Source organism: Jaculus jaculus, chromosome 10, assembly GCF_020740685.1.
Source record: "Jaculus jaculus isolate mJacJac1 chromosome 10, mJacJac1.mat.Y.cur, whole genome shotgun sequence".
NCBI classification, from domain to species: domain Eukaryota; kingdom Metazoa; phylum Chordata; class Mammalia; order Rodentia; family Dipodidae; genus Jaculus; species Jaculus jaculus.
In genome coordinates, this window is record NC_059111.1 from 38,013,894 (window position 1) to 38,041,011 (window position 27,118).

General features: G+C 41.6%; 1 protein-coding gene across 4 annotated transcripts in view; it reads right to left on the reverse strand.

The window, feature by feature from the left end:
• Senp6 (SUMO specific peptidase 6) overlaps nucleotides 1–27,118 on the reverse strand; it is a 134,140-nt gene that overhangs the window by 93,434 nt on the left and 13,588 nt on the right. For 2 of the 4 annotated variants that reach the window (XM_045160412.1, XM_045160411.1), the window contains exons 2-5: nucleotides 22,926–23,019; nucleotides 18,212–18,269; nucleotides 2,511–2,656; nucleotides 1,066–1,170 (exon numbers count right to left, since the gene is read on the reverse strand). In XM_045160412.1, the coding sequence (XP_045016347.1) occupies nucleotides 1,066–1,170; nucleotides 2,511–2,656; nucleotides 18,212–18,269; nucleotides 22,926–23,019 (403 nt within the window). Of the gene's footprint in view, nucleotides 1–1,065; nucleotides 1,171–2,510; nucleotides 2,657–18,211; nucleotides 18,270–22,925; nucleotides 23,020–27,118 lie in introns of those variants that run through there. The other 2 variants (XM_045160413.1, XM_045160414.1) reach the window with 2 other exon arrangements.

Consider the following 27,118-nt stretch of genomic DNA (forward strand, 5'->3'; position numbering starts at 1 on the left):
GGACCCAGGTTCAATTCCCCAGGACCCATATAAGTTAGATGCAAAAGGTGGCACATGTGCCCATTCATTCTCTTTATCTCTCTCAAATAAATAAATAAATAAATGAAAATATGTAAAAAAATGTCAAGGGTCTGGAGAGATGGCTTAGCAATTAAGGGCACTTGCCTGCAAAGCCAAAGGACCCAGGTTCAATTCTCCAGGACCCATATAAGCCAGATGCACAAGGTGGCTCATGCGTCTGGAGTTTATTTGCAGCGGCTGGAGGCCCTGGCATGCCCATTCTCTATCTATCTACCTACCTACCTATCTATTTATTTATCTGCCTGTCTCTCCTCAAATAAATAATTAAAACGTCAAAAGCATTACACTTTCCTCAAACTGTTATTTTCAAGGACAAAATAGTACTTTCAGTACTTAAAGATGCTTGTCCGCAAAGCCTGCCAGCTGGATTCACTTCCCCAGTACCCACATAAAATCAGATGCACAATGTGGCGTGTATGCGTCTAGTGTGTTGGCAATGGCAAAAGTCCCTGGTGTGCCCATATTCTCTCTTTGTCAAATAAATAAAAGAATTTTTTCAAAAAAATAGTACTTTTAACATCAGTAAGAATCCCTAAAACTAAAAAACTACTAAAATTAAGATTTTCCTCCAGCATTTAAAAGAAATGTGATTTGTTTGATCCTTTGGAAACCTATAAACTTTCTAAGTAAAGTAACAATAATAGGTTTATTCTTCAGAGTCTGCCAATGTGAAAGCTCAGCAGAATACTGTAAGATCACTATTATAAATAAGTATCATTTACCTAATCTTCTTAGAACTTCTAGAATACAGTGCAACAGAATGGTCACCATAGTTTTAAATTCTCTATTTAAGGAATGTAACTATTTAAAAACCACATAACACTTAATGCCTACCACCACCCCATCATTTCATGAATTATTTCAAATGTATCACTCTTAGCAGACAGTAAAAATAGTAAAGTTCCAAAATAAAAGAAAAATAAATTCTTTAAAGCAAAAAACTGCTACTGGAAGAGGATACTCAGCAGACAATTAGAGACTTACCTTTGGGCTGCTGTTTTTACTGTGGGCAATTGTGCAAGAGCATGATGAAAACGTCTGCCATGAACAACAGTTCCAGAACACAATGAAGTATTTTGTGCATTTTCACTATAGATTAAAAACAAGAATGATCTGAACAGGGAAAAACTGACAAAATTAAATCTGTAAAATCTAAGCTCCCATAATAAAATGGCACTAAAAAACTGAAAGAGAAAGTAGCTAAGTCCAATGTACCATGTGAAATTGTCCAGGAGGAATTTTCTACTTCTTGAAGCAAGTTGGAAGGGGTGGGCACAACAAGGACAGCAGAACAGAAATCAGAAGTGTTCAACTCTACTTCTATTTCTTTTTGTTTTGTTGAGGAAGGTTCTCACCCTAGCCTAGGCTGACCTGGAACTCATTCTGTTGCTCCAGTCTGGCCTCAAGCTCACAGTGATTCCTTCCTACCTCTGCCTCCTGAGTGCTGGGATTAAAGGCATGTGGCACCATGCATCATGACTCTACTTCTAATTCTGCTACTGACTTGGAAGGTACTCAGTTTCTAGACCTTAGCTTTCTATCTAAAAAGTGACAGAGCCAAAAAAAATTACTGATTTTCTATACTGACATGTTATTAGTGACAGCATAGGCTTAGGGTAATAGTGGTTTTCACCATAAACACCAGAAAAGGTAGGTTTTATCTGAAAGAGAAGATAAATTACTATTTTATATATCTTAATTTCTTACTGTTGCTCAATAGGTTAAATCTAAATAAATTTACGGTGGTGGGGTTGGGTGTGAAGGGTGTCTCCTGTTAAAATAAGTCCCAATTCACATCTGCAAAGTGATATATGACCACCCTGCACCAGTTGCCTTCTACTTCTACTGCTCTGAGCAAGAGTCTAACCACAGGAAAGGAAATGCCAAAAATGTACTCTACTATGTGTTTTAGTCAGAAGCTACTAAATTAATCTTATTTCAAGACTCAAAGAGAGGACTGGGGAAATGGTTCTGTGTTTAAAAGGCACTTGCTTGCAAAGCATGCTGACCCATATTCAGTTCCCCAGCACCCAAGTGAAGCCAGACACAAAAACTGTCACAAGCACCTGGGATGATTTGCAGCTGCAAGACCCTAGTGAACTGTCTCCCCCAAGTATTTTTTTTAAAAGACACAAGTAGGCAGGAGAGATGACTCAGCAGTAAAGCCACTTACCTGCAAATTCTAAGGATGTGAGTTTGATTCCCCAGAACCCACATAAAGCCACATACACAAGGTGGCGTATGCAACTGGAGTTCCTCTGCACTGGCTAGGGCCCTGGTTTGCCCATTCTCTCTCCTTCCCTCCCTTTCTCACTCTCAAATATATAAATAAATATTTTTTAAAAGATTCAAAGCATCCAAGCCATGGTAAAGCATCTTAATTTCTTTTCTATTTCTAATTTTCTTTTTTTTTAAACTATTTTATATACCTTAGTTTCTTACTGTTGCTCAACATGTTAAATCCAATTGGATTTCCTTTCAAAGTTTTAAAACTTTCAGTCTTGTTTCTTCTTCCATATGTCTTCAACATGACATTGATAGAGCTGGTAGCAACAATCTCAGATCGACGGTTTAACTGCAAAAAGGCCCATTAATTTTGAAGTCAATATATACCATCATCTGACAATTTATCAATAGTTATTTGAAAACTCATTACTTAAAAAAATGGCATGACTGGGTGTGGTGGCACACACTTTTAATTCCAGCATTTGAGAGGCTGAGGTAGGAGGACTGCTGTGAGTTTGAGGCCTACCTAAGACTACAAAGGGAATTCCAGGTCAGCCTGGACTAGAGTGAGACCCTACTTCAAAAAGCCAAAAAATAAAAATAAAAAAAATTACACCAGTATGAATAAGGTTGGGTGTGATAGCTTATGCCTGCAATCCTAGTATTAAGAGCCTTTAAGGAGGCAAAGTTAAAGTCAGCCATGAACCACAAAGTGAATTCCAATCTGACCCTGCTCCTGCTCCAGCCAATAAAGAAAAAGAAAAAGTAAAAACATGCAACTGTTAGGGACAGAGGGGACAACACAAACTGAGATGCTTTATATCCTCGTAGGTACAAATGGTAACATAAACATATGGACAGCAATCATCTTGGGTGATCACAGTCCTCCTTAGGAAAGGATTAAGCAAACTTAGCTATACAAAAGCTGTTTTCAGCGCTGGAGAGATTGCTTAGTGGTTAAGGCAGGCATTTGTCTGAAAAGCCAAAGGAACTCAGTTCTATTCCCCAGAACCAATATAAGCCAGATGCACAAGGTAGTGCAGGTGTCTGAAGTTCATTTGCAGGGTCTGAAGGCCCTAGCATGGCCATTCTCTCCCCAGCCCCCACCTCTTAGCCTCTTTCTTTCCCTCTCAAATAAAATAATTTTTTTTAAAAAAGCTGTTTTCAAACGTCAAGGCAAAAATGTCCTCAGTTTTAAGTGACAATTTCCTCAAAATGATGTTTTCATTTATTTTTGTTTTTACTTATTTGAGAGGGAGAAAATGGGCACTACAAATGAACTCCAGGTGCATGTGCCTCCTTGTCCATCTGGCTAATGTGGGTTCTGGAGAACCAAATCTGAGTCCTTTGGCTTCACAGGCAAGCACCTTGACCACTAAGCCATCTCTTTAGCCTCAAAATGATATTTAAAAAGATATTCTTTTCTATATTAACAATTACTCCCTCTCTGTTTGCCTCCCCATTCCCTTCTCTGGTGCTTTGTTAATGCTGCTTTTGAATTTTTGTGATAGGGACATGCTATCTCTGTAGCCCTGGCTTCAAGCACAATTTCTTTTTTGTAAAAACAGGCTGGGTGTGGTGGTACACGCCTTCAATCTTAGCACTCAGGAGGGAGGCTGAGGTAGGAGTATTGCTATGAGTTTGAAGCCAGTCAGGGTCTAATGAATTTCAGGTAAGCCCAGGTTACAGTGAGACCCTATCGGGAAAACAAAAACAACCCCCCCCCCCAAAATAAACAACAACAACAAAAAACCCAGGGTTCTTGTGCTGTAAAGCCAGATGCAAAGTGGAATGCATGTTCAATTACAGTGGCAAGACACCCTGGTGAATGCTCATGTGCCCTCTCTTTCTCACTCTCTCTTCATCTCCTCCCACCATGGTCATCACTGGGTATTATCGGTTGATATTGTATATATGTAATTACAATGATTGTAATGGGGAGGTAATATGATGGAGAATGGAATTTCAAATGGGAAAGTGTGGGGGTGGGGAGGGAGGGAATTACCATGGGATATATTTTATAATCATGGAAAATGTTAATAAAAATTTAAAAAAAAGAAGAAGAATTTCAGTCATGGTCTGGAGATATGTCTCAAGCAGTTAAAGGCACTTGCTTGCAAGACTGGGCTTGATTCCCCAAGTGCCCATGTAAATCTAGATGCACAAAATGGCACGTACATCTGGAGTTCATTTGTGGTGGCAGGAGGCCCTGGTGAGCCCATACTCATTCTCATTTCAAGCCTCTCTATCTGCCTCTTTGTCTGTCTCTCAAATAAATATCCATGTAAAGCCAGATGCACAAAGTGGTGAATGCATTTGGAGGTCACTTGCAGTGGCTAGAGGCCTTGGTGCACCCACTTGCTCTCTTTTTTCTCTTGAAAAGAAATAAATAAAGGCTGGAGAGATGGTTTTGTGGTTAAGGCACTTGCCTGCAAAGTCAAAGAACCAGGTTCATTTCCAAAGTACCCACAGAAAGCCAAGTGTACAAGGTGGCACAAGATCTGGAGTTCGCTTGTAGTGGCTGGAGGCCCTGGCACGGCCATTCTTTCTCTCTCTCAAATTTAAAAAAAAAAAAAAAATTAAATAAATAAAATAGCCAGGCGTGGTGGCGCACGCCTTTAATCCCAGCACTTGGGAGGCAGAGGCAGGAGGATCACCTTGAGTTTTAGGCTGCCCTGAGACTACATAATGAATTCAAGGTCAGCTTGGGTAGAATAAAATCCTACCTCAACAACAACCAAAAAAGGCTAAAGGGATTCCTAAAGGGATTCCTACATCCTGAGACACACTCAATGTTTAAAATCATATACAAGGCTCCTAGTGGCCTGGAGAGATGGCTTAGCAGTTGAGGCGTTTGCCTGCAAAGCTAAAAGACCCAGGTTTGATTCTCTAGGGCACACCAGGACATGGGCAAAACATAGAATGAGAGCCCAAGCCACAAAGTTCCTCTCACATAAGAGATCAGAGAGGGCTGGGAGATTACGGAAAGATAGTACATTTAAAAAATGAGAAAGCACCTCAAAACAAGGAAGGAAAGTCCCTGGGCTTCCCAAAGTTGTAGGGCATACTAGAAATCATCCTGTCATCTCCTGTGGACTTTCTGACCTGAGAGCAAGGGACCAATATATTGGGTGTCCTTTTAATTCCATTGTCTCCATTTGGCTGGCTTCAGATTCTACATATGGTTATTAAGCAGGACAATTACACCAGCCTTGAAGAAGGGTGATATACAGCACATCTGATTAGCAAACCAGAAAACAGATCTAGTTTGGGCTAGAGAGATGGCATAGTGGTTAAGATACTTGTCTGTGAAGCCTAAGGACCAGGTTTGATTCCCCAGAACCCACATGAGCCAGATGCACAAGACGGTGCATACTCTGGAGTTCATATGCAGTGGCTAGAGGCCCTGGTGTACCCATTCTCTCTCTTGCTTTCTCTCTTCCTCTTTCTCTCACTCTGTCTCTCAAATAAATAAATAAAGATTTAAAAAAAGATCTAATTATAAAATGGCAGAAAATTTTAAAGTGATCTTGTCTAACATTTAACTTTAGTTGCCTGCTTACAGTGTTACCCATATCTGGAACACAGAGAACTGGTATGCCTTATCTTCTTTTATTTTTCCTTGGTTTAAGGTAGGATCTCACTCTAGCTCAGGCTGACCTGGAATTCACTATGTAGTGTCAGGGTGGCCTCGAACTCATGGAGATCTTCCTGCCTCTGCCTCCCAAGTCCTAGGATTAAAGGCGTGTACAACCACACCGGCTGCCTTATCCTTTTAAGTATCTGACAGCTGTAAGTACAGGTAGAATATGTTTGTAGGCCTGGAAACAATTTTAAAAAAATTTTATTTATTGGAGAGAGAGGGGTGCAGAGAAAGAGAGAGAAAGGGTGTGCCAGGGCCTTTAGCCATGGCAAAGAACTCCAAATGCATGCGGCCCCTTGTGCATCTGGCTTACGTGGGTCCTGGGGAATTGAACCGGGGTCCTTATGCTTTGCAGGCAAACGCCTTAACCACTAAGCCATTTTCCCAGCCCAATTCTTTTTTGTTTTAACCAACAAATCTAAATCAATTGATTTGGCCTAGATAATTAAGACAGCATAAAGTTTTGGCACCTGTGTTTGAAAACATCATATGTTAGTCTGTATACTGTGTATACCAACTATCCAGGGAAGACTAGAAGCAGAACAATTCTCAGATAAATATTATTTAGGCATGAGGCTGTATTCTGAAGTAGGAAATAAATACTGAACTTGAGATATCAGAACTAAGACATTTATTTAATTAAAATATTGACTGTGACTGGATTACAAACAACTTAAGAATTGAGCACAGGCTTCTTCCCTGGAGATTGTTCCTGCTTGCTATCTTCTGTTTTGCTACATGTATGATCCCTGTTTAATCCTTTGAATCCTTCACTGCTGGAGATTTTTTTTTGTTTATTTGTTTGTTTCGTTTTGTTTTTCGAGGTAGGGTCTCACTCTAGCTCAAGCTGATCTGAAATTCACTATGTAGTCTCAGGGTGACCTTGAACTCTCTGTGATCCTCCTACCTCTGCCTCCCAAGTGCTAGGATTAAAGGAATGTGCCACCACGCCCAGCTAGTACTTGAGATTTTTTTCTATCATCTCTCCCCCTTTCCTGCAGGGCAAGGAGGAGAATTCCTTTCTGGCTGGAGCCTTTCAGTTAGTCTTCTCCCTGGATCCTAATTCTCCCTAATATAAACGTCCTAATTCATAATTTTTCCTTCTCAGAGTCCATCTTTTCAATATTTTGCTAACTTGAATATCCAAAAAGAATCCAAGAGCTGGGGGTGGTGGCGCAAGCCTTTAGTCCCAGCACTTGGAAGGCAGATATAGGAGGATCGCTGTGAGTTTGAGGCCACCCTGAGACTACATAGTGAATTTCAGATCAGCCTAAACTAGAGTGAGACCCTGCCACAGGCCTGGGATCTTGTGCATCTTTATGAAATGTAATCTCTCCCTGGACCCCAAATCTTGCATCATAATCAGCAGGCCAATCACTTGATCCTATCAAGTGACAGGTAGAAATATACAAAATTTGACACTTCAGTTCTTTTTCTTCAACAAAAATCTCTCTATTGTATTATTTAATTTTTTAAAAATACTTCTTGTAAGCATCAAGATTAAAAAGCAAAGTTCACACATTAGTAAATGGACCAGAACAAAGACTGGTTTGACTCCAAGGCCAATGCTTTCCCAACTACAAACACTACATGATGAATATTTTGGGGGGGCATGTATGTGTGTGGGAGCATGTGCATGTTGTGGCAATGGGTTGACATTAATTATTTTCCTAGATCACTCTCACTTTACTTACTGAAGCAGGTTCTGTCACTTGAACCCAGAGTTCCCCGAACTGGTTTGGTCTATTCAGCTTGCTCCAGGGACTACAAGGCTCTGCCTACCCAATGCTGGGATTACAAGGGCCACAACAACCTCCTGGCACTTACATGAGTACTAGGGATCTGAACTCCTGCCCTCATGCTTGTGTGACAAGCCTTATATCCACTGAATCATCTCCCTATTTTTCATAAGGGTATTTTTTCTATAGTGCTGTTTGCAAAAATCTAAATGTTGATAAACTACAAGAGACAAAGTCAAGATGGAGGAGATGCTCTGTGGATAAAGCACTTGTCACTCAAATCTGAGTACCTGAATGTGATCCTCAGACTCAATGCAAAAAGCCAGGGGTCATGACAGTTTTCTGTAATCCCAGCATGCTTACCCTGAGATGGGAGACTTTTTAGAAGCTCTTGGGGAGTGCAGCAAAAAGAACACCAGCAGAGCATGATCCAGAATAACCTTGCTTCAAATGAGGTGGGACAGTGAGAACAGACTCCTAAGTTCTCATCTGACCTCTACATGAACATGGTGGCACATGGATCTGCTTCTGTGTGTGTCCACATTATTATTTATTTGGATCGCTAATCCACATGGACCTGTATTGTTCTTCTGAGAACTAGTCAACACTGTGCAAAGTTCACTTTTGTCCACTCAAAATTTAAGGAAATTAAAAAAAATTATTTATTAGAAAGAGCAATAGAGGGAGGGAGAGAATGGATGTAGTACCAGGGCCTCCAGCCACTGCAAACGAACTCCAGATGCATATGCCACCTTGTGCATCTGGCATACGAAGGTCGTGGGGAATTGAACCAAGGTCCTTTGGCTTTGCAGGCAAATGCCGTAACTGCCAAGCCCTTTCTCTAGCCCAAAATTTAAGGAAATTTTGACTGATGTCTAAATAAAAATCATAATAACCTGCAAAGGGCTGGGTGTGGGGCCACACCTTTGACCCCAGCACTTCAGAGGCTGAGGTAGGAGGATTGCTGTGAATGTGAGGCAAGTCTGGGGATAAAGGATAAGTTCCAAGTAAGCCTGAGGTAAAGTGAGACCATATTTAAAAAAAAAAAAAAGAAAAGAAAAGAAACAAACAAAAAGCAGGTCATTGTGGCATACAACTTTAATCCCAGCACTTGGGGGACAGAGGTAGGAGGACCTCTGTCAGTTTGAGGTCACTCTGAGACTACATAGTGAATTCCTGTACATGCTGGGCTACAGCAAAACTCTACCTCGAAAAACCAAACTAAATAAGTAAATAAAATAATTTTAGGGCTGGAGAAATGTCTTAGTGGTTAAGGTCCTTGCTTGCAAAGCCTAAGGACCCAAGTTCAATTCCCCAGCACCCACCTAAAACAGATGCACAAGGTGGCACAAGCATTTTGAGTTCATTAGCAGGGGATAGAACCCTGATGTGGCCATTCTCTCTGCCTCTTTCTCTCCGATAAATAAATTAATAATTTTATGGTTGGAGAGATTGCTTGCTATTGCAGTCAGCTCCTCATTGCTGAGATGCACATGCAAACCAGACAGTTTACAGAAGGAAGGGTTTATTTCAGCTTACAGATCCAAAGCAAGTTCTGTCAATAGCAGAAGAAGCTGACTCCCATTCATAAATCTCAGCAGAGAAACACCACTAAACAGCAAGCACCACAAGCAATCACAAAAGGACAGGAAATCAACAGGGACTCTGGCAGAGCTCAGACCTCTCTGCATATCTTTAAGCTGGAAATCAGATCCATCCCTGTTTGATTCAGATGTCCCCCATAAACTTATGTGTTCTGAATGCTAAGCTCCCAGCTGGTGGCAATTTGGGAATTAGATCCTACTGATATATTATTGGGGGCAGGCTTATGGCTGTCATAACCAACTTCTTCTTCCCAGTGTTTGACATGCTCTCCTGCTTCTGTTGTACACCTGATGTTGACCAGGAGGTGATGTCCACCCTTGGCTCATGCCATCATTTCTCCCTACCATCATGGAGTTTCCCCTCAAATCTGTAAGCAAAAATTAACCCTTTCTGGCTGGAGAGATGGCTTATCAATTAGGGCACATGCCTGAGAAGCCTAAGGATCCAGGTTCAATTCTTTCCAGGTCCCACATAGGCCAGATGCACATGGTAGCACATGCATCTGGAGTTCATTTGCAGGGGCTGGAGGCCCTGGCAATACCCATTCTCTCTCTCTCTCATAAATAAATAAATCTTTTCTAAAGAAAATTAACCCTTGGAATTTCAAAGGAGAAAGTGTAGGGCGGAGGGAGGGAATTAACATGGGATTTTTTTATAATCATGGAAAATGCTAATAAAAAGTAAAAAAAAAAAATTATTTCCCTTTCCTCCCACAAGCTGTTCTTGGAAGCAGAGAAAGCATTTGACAAAATCCAACATCCCTTCATGATAAAAGTCCTACAGAGACTGGGAAAAGAAGGAACATATCTCAATATAATAAAAGCTATTTATGACAAGCCTACAGCCAACATATTACTAAATGGGGAAAAACTGGAAGCTTTTCCACTAAAATCACGAACAACACAAGGGTGTCCACTGTCCCCACTTTTATTTAATATAGTACTGGAAGTCTCAGCCATAGCAATAAGGCAAGAGACACACATAAAAGGGATAAAATTGGAAAGGTAGAGATCAAGTTATCATTATTTGCAGATGACATGATTCTATACATAAAGGACCCTAAAAACTCTACTAGCAAACTGTTAGAGCTGATAAAAACCTACAGCCATGTAGCAGGATACAAAATAAATACACAGAAATCAGTAGCCTTCATATATGCTAACAACAAACACACAGAGGATGAAATCAGAGAATCGCTCCCATTCACAATTGCATCCAAAAAAATAAAGTACCTTGGAATAAACCTAACCAAGGAAGTAAAGAATCTCTACAATGAGAACTTTAAAACACTCAAGCGAGAAATTGCAGAAGACACTAGAAAGTGGAGAAACATCCCCTGTTCCTGGATTGGAAGAATCAACATTGTGAAAATGGCAATCTTACCAAAAGCAATCTACACATTCAATGCAATCCCTATCAAAATTCCAAAAGCATTCTTCATGGAAATAGAAAAAACAATTCAAAAATTCATTTGGAATCACAAAAAACCTCAAATATCTAAAATAATACTGAGCGGGCTGGAGAGATGGTTTAGCGGTTAAACGCTTGCCTGTGAAGCCTAAGGACCCCGGTTCGAGGCTCGGTTCCCCAGGTCCCACGTTAGCCAGATGCACAAGGGGGCGCACGCGTCTGGAGTTCGTTTGCAGAGGCTGGAAGACCTGGCGCGCCCATTCTCTCTCTCTCCCTCTATCTGTCCTTCTCTCTGTGTCTGTCACTCTCAAATAAATAAATAATAATAATAAAAATTTAAAATAATACTGAGCAACAAAAATAAGGCTGGTGGTATCACCATACCTGATCTTAACCTATACTACAGAGCCATAGTAACAAAAACAGCATGGTACTGGCACAAAAACAGACATTTAGATCAGTGGCACAGAATAGAGGACCCAGATGTAAGCCCAAGTAGCTACAGCCACCTGATATTCGATAAAAATGCCCAAAATACTCATTGGAGAAAAGACAGCCTCTTCAGCATATGGTGTTGGGAAAACTGGATATGTATCTGCTGAAGGATGAAAATAGATTCTTCTCTCTCTCCATGTACAAGAATTAAGTCCAAATGGATTAAATACCTTAACATCAGACCTGAAACTCTGAAACTGCTAGAGGAAAAAGTAGGGGAAACCCTCCAACATATTGGTCTTGGCAAAGACTTTCTGAATACAACCCCAATTGCTCAGGCAATAAAACCACAGATTAATCACTGGGACCTCATGAAATTACAAAGATTCTGCACTGCAAAGGACACAGTGAAAAAAGCAAAGAAGCAACCTACAGAATGGGAAAAAAATCTTTGCCAGCTATATATCTGATAGAGGATTAATATCTAGGATATACAAAGAACTCAAAAAGTTAAATAATAAAGAATCAAACAAGCCAATCAAAAAATGAGCTATGGAGCTAAATAGAGCATTCTCAGAGGAAGAAATACGAAGGGCATATAAGCATCTAAAAAAATGTTCTATGTCACTAGTCATCAGGGAAATGCAGATTAAAACTACATTGAGATTCCATCTCACTCCAGTCAGATTGGCCACCATCATGAAAACAAATGATCATAAATGTTGGCGGGGATGTGGAAAAAGAGGAACTCTTCTACACTGCTGGTGGGAATGCAGTGTGGTCCAGCCATTGTGGAAATCAGTGTGGAGGTTCCTAAAACAGCTAAAGATTGATCTACCATACGACCCAGCTATAGCACTCCAAGGCATATATCCAAAGGACTCATCTCATTTCCTTAGAAGTACGTACTCAACCATGTTTATTGCTGCTCAATTTATAATAGCTGGGAAATGGAACCAGCCTAGATGTCCCTCAACTGATGAGTGGATAATGAAGATGTGGCACATTTATACAATGGAGTTCTACTCAGCGGTAAAGAAAAAATGAAGTTATGAAATTTGCAGAAAAATGGATGGACCTCGAAAGGATTATACTAAGTGAGGTAACCCAGGCCCAGAAAGCCAAATGCCACATGTTCTCTCTCATATGTGGATCCTAGCTACAGATGACTGGGCTTATGTGTGAGAATGAAAATACTTAGTAGCAGAGGCCAGTAAGTTAAAAAGGAGACATAAAGGGAAGAGAAAGGAAGCGAGGAGGGTACTTAATTGGTTGATATTGTATATATGTAAGTACAATGATTGTGATGGGGAGGTAATATGATGGGGAATGAAATTTCACAGGAGAAAAGTGTGGGGGAAGGGAGGGAATTAACACCGGATTTTTTTATAATCATGGAAAATGCTAATAAAAATTTTAAAAAATATATTAACCCTTGGAATTTCAAAGGAGAAAGTGGGGGGGGGAAGGGAATTAATATAGGATTTTTTTTTTATAATCATGGAAAATGCTAATAAAAAGTAAAAAAAAGAAAAAATTAACTCTTTCCTCCCACAAGCTGCACTTGGTCAGGTTCTTTCTGCCAGCAATGTGAAGCTGACTGTAACAGTACTGAGAGGTGGAGGTGTTAATGACAGAAACCTGATTCTGTGGCTTCGGCCTTTTGGAACGGCTTTGTAGAAGGAATGTGGACTAGTTTGAAACTTCTGCCTAAGAGATGACTTGCAGTGCTGTAAGTACAGCTTGATGGACTATTCTGATCAGAGTTAAAAGACCCAAATGCAGTAAGAACTATGGACTTTGAGGTCTGGCTTACGATGGTGAGAAAGAGCTTTGTTTTGACTTAGCTAGAAGCAGTTTCTATGAGAGGCTTGCTATTATGGCTGTGTCCTGAGTACTTGTGTAGGGTTACATTGTGTAAAATTGACTGGTGTGAGGAGGATATGGCACAGAAAGAAATGCAATCTTTGGGCTCAAACTGCCACCTGTCATCTGCAAGTGTTTAAGAGATTATGACCATTGAGATTGGGCCAGCTGACCTGCATTAGGACAACAGGAAGAATGCAAACCCTTTTGAAGGGGCTTGAAGGAGTGTCCTGTTCTCAAAACCAGCTTTATTCCCCCTGGATTAACACGTTAGTAGTCTACCTGGTATTATGGAGTATAAAAAATGCAGGAAAGAAAGGGTCATTGAATTTGCAATATGGTTTTGTATTTTGGAAAAGGTCACGGGCAATGTGAACAAGCTTGTTGAATTACCTGTGTGGAGACCCAATGGAGATGCCAGGACTATGGGATGGCTGCTAGGGAGAGCTGCCAGCACCAGAAGAAGTTCTCTGGGACTGTGAGTAACCTAGCTGGAGAGGCAGAATTGGAACTCCAGAGACCTGTCACTGGCTAGAGTTGTTAAATGTGGAGCTACAGATTTTGATGTTTGCCCTGGTTGTTTAAATCTTGTATTGCTCAGCTAAAAGACCTTGTACTATGGTGATGTTTGAACATTATTAGGATTGATAAACACTATGGGGACTTTTAAAGATGTACACCATGCATTGCATGTTACATCATGTATGGTTATCAGTTTATGAGAGGCAGAATGTGGTGTTTTGATTCAGGTGTCCCCTAAGTTATAGTGTTCTGAATGATGCTAGGTCCTCAGCTGGTGGCAATTTCGGAACTGGATCCTCCTGGAGGTGATGTATTGCTGGGGACAGGCTTATGGCTGTTACAGCCAGCTTCCCCTTGCCAGTGTTTGGAACACTCTCCTGATGCTGTTGTACATCTGATGTTGGCCAGGATATGATATACACCCTCTACTCATGCCACTGTTTTACCATGGAGTTTCCTCTCTAGTCTGTAAGCCAAAATAAACCTTTTCCTCCCATAAGCTGCTCTTGGTGAGGTCCTTTGTTCCAGCAACACAAAGTTGACTGCCACAGCCCCCAAACACAATAGGTCAAGACCCACCTACAGTGACACCTCTTCCAGCCAGGCAGCTGGAAATCTAGGTTACACTCTTTAATAAAACAACTGAGTCTATTGGGGGACAAACATTCAAACTATCACACTTGCAAAGCCTGATGGTTTGGTTTGATTCCCCAGTACCCAGGTAAAGCCAGATACACAAAGTGGCACATGTGTCTTGAGCTTGTCTGTATGGTCTAGGTTCAATATTCCAGCATTTAGGTGCAACAAAGGGGCGCATACACCTATTATCTCAATATGACTACAACAGAGGGTAGAGCCAGGAGAATGCAAAGCTTATAGGTCAGCTATTCTAACATTCAACTGCAGTCCAGCAGTTTGTTTATAGGTGTAAAAGACTCTGTCTTCACATGCTATGTTGCAGTGAGGTTTGCAATGCTGGCAGAAATCACCCGACCAAGAGAAGCTTTTGGGAAAAAAGGGTTTATTTTGGCTTACAGACTCAAGAAGCTCCATGATGGCAGGGGAAAATGATGGCATAAGCAGAGAATAGACATCACCCCTGGCCAACATAAGGTAGACAATAGAAAGAGGAGAGTAAGCCAAATACTGGCAAGGGGAAACTGTCTAAAATATCCACAAGCCCGCCCCCAACAATACACTCCCTCTAGGATGCCTTAATTTCCAACTCTTCATCAACTGGGAACCTAGCATTCAGAGCACTTAAGTTTATGGGGGACACCTGAATCAAACCACCACATTCTGCCCCTGGCCCCTATAAACTGATAATTCTACATGATATAAAATATAATGCATTCAGTCCAACTGTAAAAGTCCCCATAATTTTTATCAATCCTGATGTTCAAACATCCCCGTAATCCAAGGGTCTTTTAACTGAGTCAAAATACCAAATTAAAAAAAACAAAACATAATGGCACAGAATGAACATTCACACTGCAAAAGATGACATTAGGCATAGCAAAGAAATATCGAACCAGGGCTGGAGAGATGGCTTAGTGGTTAAGGCACTTGCCTGCAATGCCAAAGGACCCAGGCTCAATTCTCCAAGGACCCACATAAACCAGATGCACAAGGTGTCACATGCATCTGGAGTTCGTTTGCAGTGGTTGGAGGCCCTGGCATGCCCATTCTCTCTCTCTCTCTCTCTCTGCCTCTTTCTCTCTGAAATAAATTATATATATATAATATATAACATTATATATTATATATAATATGTTAATATTATATATATGCATATACATATATGTTAATATTATATATAATATATGCATATACATATATACATATACATATACATATACATATATATATATATATATATATATATGTTTCAAAAAAAGAAATATCCAACCAATACAAGATTTAAACAGGGCAAACATCAAACTCTATAGCTCCAAGTCCAACAACTAGCCAATGACAAGTCTCCAAGTCCGATAATTCTTTTTTTCGTTCTTTTTTTTTTTTTTTTGGTTTTTTGAGGTAGGGTCTCACTCTAGCCCAGGCTGACCTGGAATTCACTATGTAGTCTCAGGGTGGCCTCGAACTCACGGCGATCCTCCTACCTCTGCCTCCCAAGTGCTGGGATTAAAGGCGTGCGCCACCACGCCCCACCAAGTCCAATAATTCTAACCAGCAATAAGTCTCTAGAGTTCCAATTCTGCCCTCCAGCTAGGCTACTCATAGTCCTGGATAACTTCATTTGGGGATGGCAGCTCTCCTTAGCCAATTTGTTAATCCAGGGGGAATAAAGCAGGCTTTTAAGAAAAGAACAATCCTTGAGTACTCAGGCCCCTTCAAAAGAATCTACATTGTTCATGTTGCCCCAGTGCAGACAATGTGGCCCAGTCTCAAAGGTTGTAATCTCATATAATTGCAGCTGAATGGGCAAAAGTTTCAACCCAAAGATTTCATTTCTGTGCCATATCTCTCTGCTCACACCACTGCATTTCTATGCAAAGCAACCATGCACAACTTCTCAGGACCTAGGCATAACAGCAAGCTTCCCGCACAAACTGCTTATAGCCCAGTCCAGGACAAGCTGTTTTTCACCCTCATAAACCAAACCTCACAGTCCATAGTTCTTAATGCATTCAGGTCTTTCAACTCTGACCAGAATAGTTCATCAGTTGTACTTACAGCACTGCAAGGCATCTCTTAGGCAGAAGTTTCAAATCCTTCCACATTCCTCTTGAAAGTCAGCTCGAAAAGGCCAAAGCCACACAGTGAAATGTCTAGCAGCAATCCCACTTTGGACACTAACTTTACTGTTGCAATCAGGTTTGCAATTTGCATTGTTGGCAGAAATCACCTGATCAAGACCAGCTCTGTGGGCGGGGGGGGGGGGGGGGGGGGGGGGGGCGGATAGTTTGGCTTACAGACTCCAGGGGAAAACAATGGCATGAGTAGAGGGTAGACCCCTGGACAACATAAGGTGAACAGCAACAGGACAGTAGGCCAAACACTGGCAAGGGGAAACTGGCTATAATACTCTTAAGCCCACCCCCACAATACACTGACTCCAGGTGTTAGTTCCCAAATCTACATCAACTGGAAACGTAAGTTTATGGGGGACAACTGAATCAAACCACCATATGCCGCCAACCCAGAACATCAAGAGATCTGGCTAGAATCCAGAAGGAAGCCAGCTCCCAGATGGTTAGCCCATATGGTGCTAGAAAATGGTACATGAGCCGCTGGGGGAAAATGGCCAACAATTGTGAACAATCAAGGGACACTACTATATGAAAGCAACCTGCCTGACAAGATGTACTAGGTGAGTAATCAATGGCTCTCTGATTGGTTAAGAGATCTGCTGGAACTGGGAAACAAGTCAGAATTCTATGGACACCAAGATCATGGACTCCAGTGAGAAACTCCCACTAGTCTTTGGCCAAAAGAGAGGCTGCACCTATGAAAATCTCTCTCATTTAAACTACGTTGACCTCAATCTTTTTTTTTTCCAAGGTAGGGTCTTATTCTGGCCCAGGCTGACCTGGGATTCACTACATAGTCTCAGGGTGGCCTGAACTCACAGCAATCCTCCTACCTCTGCCTTCCAAGTGTTGGGATTAAAGGTGTGCACCACCATGCCCAGCTTTGACCTCAATCTTCACTGGAGAATCTGTTTTTCTTTTACAAAAGGAAGCGAGAACTGAGGACACAACCCACCTCTCACACACCAGCCAGGATCCAGGTGAAACCACAGAGGAACTAGTGAGGTGAGCAAGCGTGCTGCTGCCATGGCGAGCCTGACAAGCAGTGCCAGGGTGATGAGAAACAGACACCGAGGATACTCAAAATATATCACAGCAGAAATCCAGAAACTGCTGAGAGTTCAACACTAAAGCAGACTTAAAACACAGCCACCATGGCTCGGGGAATTGGGGGTAGAAAGATTGTAAAATCCATAAAGTGGGAGTAAATATCCAGAGGCATTGTTCTCCCCTACAATGACTGACTGCTGTTCTCACAACTCATAACCCACAACTGCATGGTGAATACCAGCAACCTCACTGAGGAGAGCCCTCAGTGGAATGGGAGCAGTGAGGGAGGAAATGATGGTATGAACACATGATGTGTTCATACAAAGTTTCTACTTAACAAAAAAAAAAAAAGCAAAAACATGGGGCTGTAGAGATTGCTTTAATGGTTAAGGTGCCTGCAAAGCCTAAGGCCTCCCAGAATTCACATAAGCCAGATGCAGAGGGTAGCGCATCATCTGCAGTGCTGGAGGCATGGTGTGCCCATTATCTCTCCATTTACCTTTTCTCTCTCCCCCGCCCTCAAATAAATAAATAAATATTTTTTTAATGTAAAAAAAGGAGAGACCCTGTCTTATTGAAGACAGAACAGAGACAACTGGAAGTTGTCCTCTGACCTCCACACCTGGGCTGTGGCATATACACCCATCCATATATATGCATACATAAACAATTTAATTAATTAAAACATATATAATATTTTGATAGAGTCTTGCTAGATATCCCGGGCTGGCCTAAAACTCAATGTTTAGAGCAGGCAATCCTTTTGCCTGTTTTCCAAATTCTGAAATTACAAGGCATACATCATCATGTCCAGCCAAATCTTTTAAGGTAACATTGTTTCATATATAACCAAAAACACTTACCTTTTTTCCTTTTGAGGTTTCAGAACTCTCATCTTCTATACCAAGTTGTTCTGTCCCACTATATAGAAAATAAAGAGAAGAAAACTATGTAACAGTTACAATGTACTCATTCAATTCAGTCTTCTCCTTCATGCTCACCTAGTTCAAGGATTCAACACCCTTTTTCTGTAAAGGATCAAGTAGTAAAATATTTCAGGCTTTAAAGCTATAGTCTCTGCATTGACTAGTCTTTTTTGTTGTTGTTGTTGTTTTCTTTTTGCCAAGGTAGGGTCTCACTCTAGCCAGGCTGACCTGGAATTCACTATGTAGTCTCAGGGTGACCTTGAACTCTCTGATCCTCCTCCTTCTGCCTCCGGAGTGCTGGGATTAAAGGCATGTGCCACCATGCCCGGCTGCATTGGCTAGTTTTGCCTCTACAGAAGGAAAAGAGCCATAAACGCAACATTCAGCTGATATAGCTGTGTTCTATAATATAATGACAAATAAATTTAGGTGGCAGGTACGTTGAAAGCTAGTTTTGGTCCCTACAATAAATGAACACAGTTTCTTTTTTGTGAAGTACAGATTTTATGTTTTCACCTTTTCCTTTCTATCTGGAATACAGAAGGATACTAAAACAAACTATAGAGAAGCTAGCAACTGCTAAGGAAAAACATAGTACTAAAAAGAAACTTAACTCCAAAGGCAACTGCCACAGTTTAGAAGTCAGGCTTCACCACCCTTGGAATTCAGCCATTCACTGAGGTTCACTGCTAGAGATTCCAGAAGATCAGACCAATGACTGACAGCTCACAGTAACCTCAGCATGATGAAAGCTCAGGTCCGACAAACCAATAACACAAATCCATAACTGACATGTACAAGATGGCACCTTAGAGATGATTTTGAAAATATAGGAAAATCTTCAAGAGAAAATCAAATATGGTTTTTTGAAGATAATTCTGCTATATAGAATAAAGCTCTAGTTCTCTGTAATAAAAATACAAACTGTGCCAGGTATGGTGGCACACGCCTTTATAATCTCAGCACTCAGGAGGCAGAGCTTAGAAGGATCACTGTGAGTTCAAAGCCACCCTAAGACTACATACAGAACAGGTCAGCCTGGGCTAGAGTAAAGCTCTAGAAAAAAAAAAACACAAAAAACAAATGTGGTTGTACACATCTATAATTCTAGCACCTGGGATGCTGAGGCAGGGGAACTGTCTCAAGTTCAGGGATAGCTATGTCTACATGTGAGTTTTAGGACAGTCTGGGCTACAGTTAGACCTAGTCTCAAAAAATCAAACAAAAATATAAAAATAAAAATAAAAACAAAACAAAACAAATTCTCAAAAAATGTATAATTTGGTAGAATTTTGTGTGTATGTGTACATATATATATATATATATAAATATATATATATATATATTCATATATCTCTGACTGTTTCTTTTGGCCAGTAGGAAGCTTGAAAACACTATTGAATTTGCAATATAAACATCAGAGCATGCAAAAAGTACTATTAAAACTACTGGGCTGGGGTGGAGTCCCTCCCACTGAGGCTTTTGGCACCAGTTTGGTCCTGCCACGGGGTCCTGGCTGATCGGGTCCCTAGCCCCACGCCTGGGCCTAAGTGAACCGGGTGTGCTGAGGAAAGCAGAATACCTACACCTGTCCCAAGTGAAGTGCACTGGTCTGTCAACACACACCACAGAAACTAGCAATGCGGTCATCTGTCTGGACCTTGCCGCTTCCTGTATGAAGTGCCCCTTGGACAGGGCTTGTGCTTCGCTCTCTCTGTTTGGGCCTGTGAAGGCAGGCCAGCTTCTTCTGCCATTATGGAACTTCCCCTGGATCTGTAAGCTTCAATAAATCCCTTCCTCCCTAACTGTGCCTGGTCTGGAAGTTTATCTCAGCAAACCTGAATCTGTCTGCTACAGAATTTGGTACCAGAAGTGGGGTGAGATGAACCTGACCATGTGGATGTTGATCTTTTGGAACCTTTGTTTTGGAGGAATAGGCATGGACTTGGTGCTTGCAACTGAAGATGTCTTCTGGAGTGGTAAGCCAAGTTTTATGAACTATTCTGAGAGTCTGAGAATGCTAAGTGCAGACAGCATTAAACTTCGAGGCTTGGTTTAGGAGCTTTCTAAGGGGAAGGAAAGACTGCAGAGGACTTTGTTGGAACTGGGCTACTGGCATAAGGGCTCGCTGCATTATGCTGCCCAGGCCCAGAGAGTTTGATCAAGTTTAAATTTGTAATGGACTGATGTGCTTGGCTAGAGATATTGGACTGGGAGACTTAAGATTTTAAGCTGGAAAACTTTAAGCAAGTTAAATTTACTGGCACAGAGACTGGCTTTAGATTACTAAAGCTGCTATTGTCAAACACATTAGCAATCAATCTTAAAGGACCATGGAAAAGATGTCTAAGGAAAGACTATCATAGAAATACAAACACTTTTGGAAAGAGTTGATTGGAGAAGGAACCTGCTTTTCAAGGCTATTTGTTTTGTCCCTGAATTAAGAATATGGCTGTGTCCTACACACCTGGTATTGGTTTCAGCAGCATGAAAAATGCGAGGAGTGGTCGTGAATTGCACATGCTTCCAGGAGCTGCCACTGAGATGTGGCATGAGGTAGGGCCTGATGCCCTGATAGGCTGAAAGAGCCTTTGGAAAATGTGAGGAGTGGTCATGAATTGCACATGGCTCCAGAAGCTGCTGCTGAGATGCAGCATGAGGCAGGGCATGATGCCCTGATAGGCTGAAAGAGCCTTTGGAAGATGGACCATGGTTTGCATGAAGACCTGAAGATGTTTTGTATATACCAGAACTGTGCAAGGGCTACCACAGAGTGCATTGTTGACCTGGTATGGAAATGTTCCCCTGCTACTCTGCCCAGCTGGAGGGGCGGAATTGGAAAATCTGGTTATGTTGAACTGCAGAAGTTTGATGTTTGTTCGATGGTGGTTGAATTTGCACTGTTTTAGTCTCTCCTTGCTGTGCCTTATACCAGGTAAAAATGTTTACTCTGTGCCTTTATATGTTAGAAATGTTTAACTTGTTTGATTTTACAGGTCTTAATATCTTAAATTGGTCAAGACTGTGGGGACCTTTGAAATTGAACTGAGTACAATTTACAATGTGTGATGGTTATAAATCTATTGGGCGGATGTGGTGGTTTGAATAGAATAGGTGGCCCCAATATATTCAGTTGTTTGTTTGTAGTTTGCATCTGCTGGATACCTGGCTGGAGGCAATGTCACTGGGTGGATCTTAAGGTATGGTGGTGGGTTTCCAATTTCAATCTAAAGATACACAGAGTGTGCCTAGCTGAAGTTCTTTAAGTGTGCTGTGGCTTTTGACCTTTAGGCTTGTGCTTCACTCTCTCTGTTTGGGCCTGTGAAGGCAGGCCAGCTTCTTCTGCCATTATGGAACTTCCCTGGATCTGTAGGCTTCAATAAATCCCTTCCTCCATAAAAAAAAATAAAAATAAAAATAAATAAAAATAAAAACTACTGGGCTGGAGAGATGGCTTAGCAGTTAAGGCACTTGCCTGCAAAGCCAAAGGACCCAGGTTCAACTCCCCAGGACCCATGTACGCCAGCTGCACAAGGGGGCGCATGCATCTGGAGTTTGTTTGCAGTGGCTGGAGGACCTGGTGTGCCCATTCTCTCCCTCCCTCTCTCTCAAATAAATAAAAAAAAATAAAATACTTAAAACAAAAAATATTACTGACTACTACTAGGAGCCAGGCATCCTCCCTCAAGTCTTCAGTTCCATCAAACTAAGGTAGAAAGATCAGTGTAAGTTCCAGGACTGCTTCTGGCAACAGAGTAAGATCCAGGTCAGCCAGTGGTAGAGCACTTTCACTAATCTACAGTACCAACAAAAGCACAAAATACAAAACAAAACAAACCCTCTAACATAAAACAAAACCTAGAGAGGTGGAGCACACTTTTAATCCCAGCATTTGGGAGGCAGAGGTAGAATCCCTGTTAGTTCCTATTTCTACACCTGCTGTTTTCTCTGATAGGAATCTGACCTAAGATGAAAGTGGTGGTAACAGGTTCACAAGTGGGGAAGAAATAATGTAGGACTTAATCTAACATACAAAATATGGGAGGCTACTAACGGCTTACTTATGACAAATGGTAGCTTTTCAAACTGGCCAGAACAAGCTTTTTTTCTTAAGAAAAAAAAAAAAAAAAAAAAAGGACCAATTAGGCTAGACATGGTGGCACATGCCTTTAATCCCAGCACTCAGGAGGCAGAGGTAGGAGGATTGCTCTGAGACTACATAGTGAATTCCAGGTCAGCCTGGGCTAGAGTGAGACCCTACCTCAAAAAAACACAAAAAAATGGGTCGGGTGTGGTGGTACACAACTTTAATCCCAGCACTTGGCAGGCAGAGGTAAGAGGATCACTGTGAATTTAAGGCCACCCTTGGGCTAGAGTGAGATCCTACTTCAAAAAAAACAAAAAAAATCAAAAGCCATAAAAAGAACAATTAATTTTGAAATCTTCTATTGTCTATTCAACTTTCAATCATTATGGAACATAGATCTATACATTTTAAGAGACTGATACCAGTAAAATTATCTATCAGTAAGGAATTATTTTATATTTCCTTAATGCAATGAATATGAGTTTCAAAGAAACCTTAATGAAGTACAAATTGTGCTGAAGAAAAGTTTCCTTTGTATAAAGTATCTGAGGAAAACATCCTTACTCTTTATCTGCATCCCCTTCGCTTTCTTCTTCATGATCAAAGCTCCAATTATGTTTAAAGCCTCCATCTCTCCTAGACTCTGACCTAGCCAGAGCTGAAATAAAACAAACTGATATAAGTATTCATTAATATAACTCCTGAATATAAAATAAATTTGAGAACTTCCCAAATTCTTTGATTGTTCTACATTTTTAAAAACTTGCTTAAAGCCAGGCATGGTGGTACATGCCTTTAATCCCAGCACTCGGAGGCAGAGGTAGGAGATACATAGTGAATTCAAGGCTACCCTGACACTACATGGTGAATTCCAGGTCAGCCAGGCTAAAGCAAGACCCTATCTCGAAACAAAAGGGAGGGGCATGCCCATTTATAGTTGGGCATGTTGGTGTACAACATTCATTTCAGTACTTGGAAAGATTGAGGCAAAAGGATCATAAACTCAAGGCCAGTCTGGCCTACAATGAGTTCGAGGTCAGCCTTAGTTACAGGGTGAGACCATGACTTAAATGGAAAAAAAACAAAAAAAGAAAAAGCCAGATTTGGTAGCAAGCACCTTTAATACCAGCATTTGGGACACTGGACTAAAACAGGAGGAATGCCAACAGTTTAAGGCCAGCCTGGTGCTACACAGTGAGTTCCAAGTCAGTCTGGGATAGAGTGAGACCCTGCCTTGAAAAAACTAAACAAAATAAAACAAAAAATTTAAGGTCAAAATACCCAGTCTGGCTGGGCATGGTGGTGGTGCATGCCTTTAATCTCAGCACTTGGGAGGCAGAGGCAGGAGAATCACTGAGTTCAAGGTCACCCTGAGACTGCCAAGTGAATTCCAGGTCAGCCAGACCCTACCTTAAAAAACCAAAACCAAATCAAAACAAAACAAAAAAACACCCAGCACCCATTCTGTTGTACTCTGTACCAGCAACCCAAACGGACAAAGTCAGGGAATTCTAAATCATTTAAGACCAGAATTTTCCTATTCATATGATACAGAAGTCTATACTTAAAATGGCTTACACGCAGGCACAACAAGTGGGACAGCCATCTGTTGTCAAGAGACTCTGACATGTACATGCATGCACATACACAAAATAAAATAAAAATGGCTTCCTCTTTGGTCTCATACACTTGAGATCCTGAGAGTGACAAAGGGCCATCAACATCTGGACAGCACCATGCAGTACTGGTTCTGGACCTCTGTTGCAGTTACCTGCACATCACTGACACAAAGCAACCCACCAAAACACTTCAACTTCATGGGAGGAAAGGATACTTTGGCTTTCAGTCTTGAGGTGAAGCTCCATGATAACTGGGGACAGCATAGCATGAAGAGAAGCTGGACATCACCTCTGCCACAGCAGGTGGCAAACAACAGGAGAGTAAGCTGAGTTACAGCAAGGGGTAGTTGGCTATAATACCTGTGGTGATTTGATCCAGGTGTCCCCCATATCTGAATGCTAGGTTCCCCAGCTGATGGCAATTTCGGAATTGGATCCTCCTGTTGGCAGTGTCTTGTTGGGAGCGGGCTTACGGGTGTTACAGCCAGCTTCCCCCTTGCCGATATTTGGCACACTCTCCTGCTGCTGTTGTCCACCTGATGTTGGCCAGGAGGTGATGTCCACCCTCTGCTCATGTCATGGTCTTCCCCTGCCATTATGGAGCTTCCCCCAGAGTCTAGAAGACAAAATAAACCCTTTCCTCCCTTTCCTCCTTGGTCAGGCAGTTTTCTGCCAACAATACAAAACTGACTGCAACAGCACTCCTAAGTCTGCCCTCAACATCACATGTCCTCCAGCAAGGCGTCACTTCCCTAATTGCCATCACCTGGGGATCAAGCATTCAAAACAAATGAGTTTATGGGACACAACTAATTTAAACCACCACATTCTTCCCCTGACCCCCACTAACTGATGACCATCTATGATACAAAATGCAATGCAGCCAGGCATGGTGGCGCACGCCTTTAATCCCAGCACTTGGGAGGCAGAAGTAGGAGGATCACTGTGAGTTCAAGAGCAGCCTGGGAATATACAGTGACCTGTTTCAGGTCACCCTGGGCTAGAGTGAGACCCGGCCTCAAAAAAAAATGCAATGCATTCAGTCCAACTTTTAAGTTCACAAAGTTTTTATCAATCCCAACACTGTTCTAATATTCTTATATTCCATGGTATTTTAACTGTGGGTCTGCAAAACCAAAAACTTACAATGACACAGCATAAACATGCATACTGCAAAAGCTATCCGGGCTGGACCCTAAAAAAATCCACCTCCTTCAGCCAGTTGGCTGCATATCTAAATTACAAACTGTAATAAAACACTGAATATATTGGGGGCCATCTATTCAAACTACCACACTAGGATTCCAATTCAGTCCCTCCAGCTGGGTCACTCACAGCCTGGTGAACAATCCATCTGGGGCCAGTAGCTCTCCTTGGCAGCTTCCTATAGTTCTGGCATCTACTGGAGTCTCCACTGCAACCCATGGTTCATCCTCATGACCACTGCTCCATGAAGGCATTCCAACAACCTTGCCTCACATTGTCCAATGGCAATTTTCAAAACAAACCTAGCTGCAAATTCAATGACCCCTTTCCTGCATTTGTTATACTCCCATAGTACCAGGTGGGCTACCAAATTTGTTAATCCGGGAGGGAATAACTTTTGTTGTTTTTCAAGGTAGGGTCTCACTATAGCTCAGACTGACTGGAATTCACTACATAGACTCAGGGTGACCTCAAACTCATAGCAATCCTCCTACCTCTGCCTCCTAAGTGCTGGGATTAAAGGAATGCATCACCATGCCTGCTAAAGAAAGGAATAACTTTGAAGAGCAGGACACTCCTTCAGCTTTCAGGTCCCCTACTTTCAAAAGAGTCAGCATTCTTTCTGCTGTCCCAATTTCAATGGTAGTCATCTCTCAATTAATTGTAGCTGAAGGGGCACTGGCTCCAAGCTGAAACTTTTTCTTTCTTTTTTCACAGCAAATACTTTTTTTGTGTGGGGGGGGAGAGAGGGTTAAAGTAGGGTCTCACTCTAGCCCAGACTGGCCTTGAACCTCTCCCTCCCAAGTGTGCTATCATGCTAGGTATGTGCTCCTGTGTGCTGCACCAGGCTAGTACACACAGCTCAGCTCGGTCCTCTCAGTGGCTCTGGGGGTAATGCCATAGGGGCAGCAGCAGCCTGCCTTGGGTTCTAAGCACCACCCTCCCCACTAAGAGGAGGGACCCAGGGTCACAACTGGGAATACCTTGTAGTGGCAGGATACAAGCAAGCAAGCTTTTAAAAACGAGAGAGCCAGGTGTGATGGCACATGCCTTTAATCCCAGCACTTGGGAGGCAGAAGTAGGACAGCCATGAGTTTGAGACCACCCTGAGACTACATAGTGAATCCCAGGTCAGTGTAGAATAGCCTGAGACCCTACCTCAGAAAACCAAAGAAGCCAACCAAATAAACAAAAACTTACAACCAGGAGAGAGGGTTATAGATGCCAAGCTAAACAAACTTGTTATCAAGCAAAGTTGGAAAAATTTTAACAAAAATCAAACACAGCTGGGCATGGTGGTACATGCCTATAATTCCAGCATTTGGCAGACTGAGGCAGAAGAATCACACACAAATTGGAGGCTAACCTGAGCTACAGTGACTGCAGGCCAGCCAGGGCTATAGAATAGAACTCTGTCTTTTTATTTTTTTTTATTCATTTGACAGAGAAAAATGTAGAGAATGGGCATGGCAGGGCCTCCAGTCACTGCAAACAACCTGCAGATGCGTGCATGTACCCCTTGTGCATCTGGCTATTGTGGGTCCTGGGGAATCAAACCTGGGTCCTTTGGCTTTGCAGGCAAGTGCCTTAACTGCTAAACCATCCCTCCAGCCCAGAACCCTATATGTATTATGTATTTTTTTTTTTCTATAGCACCAACTTTACCTCTATTTTTCTAAAAATTCAAGAAAGAAAAGAAAAAGAAACACTTTGTAGTTCATTATGTGAAGTCTAAATACTTGGCCTCAAACCTGATTCAAAAAAGAAAAATTACTGAGCAATCTCATATAAAGATATAAAAGCTGATATAAAGCCTTAGACACAATAATGGCAAATCAAATCCAGTGATCTATTAGAAATACTACATTATAAAGTAGGGTTTATTTTTAATCCAAAAAGTAACATTTAGGCTGGGCATGGTGATACATGCCT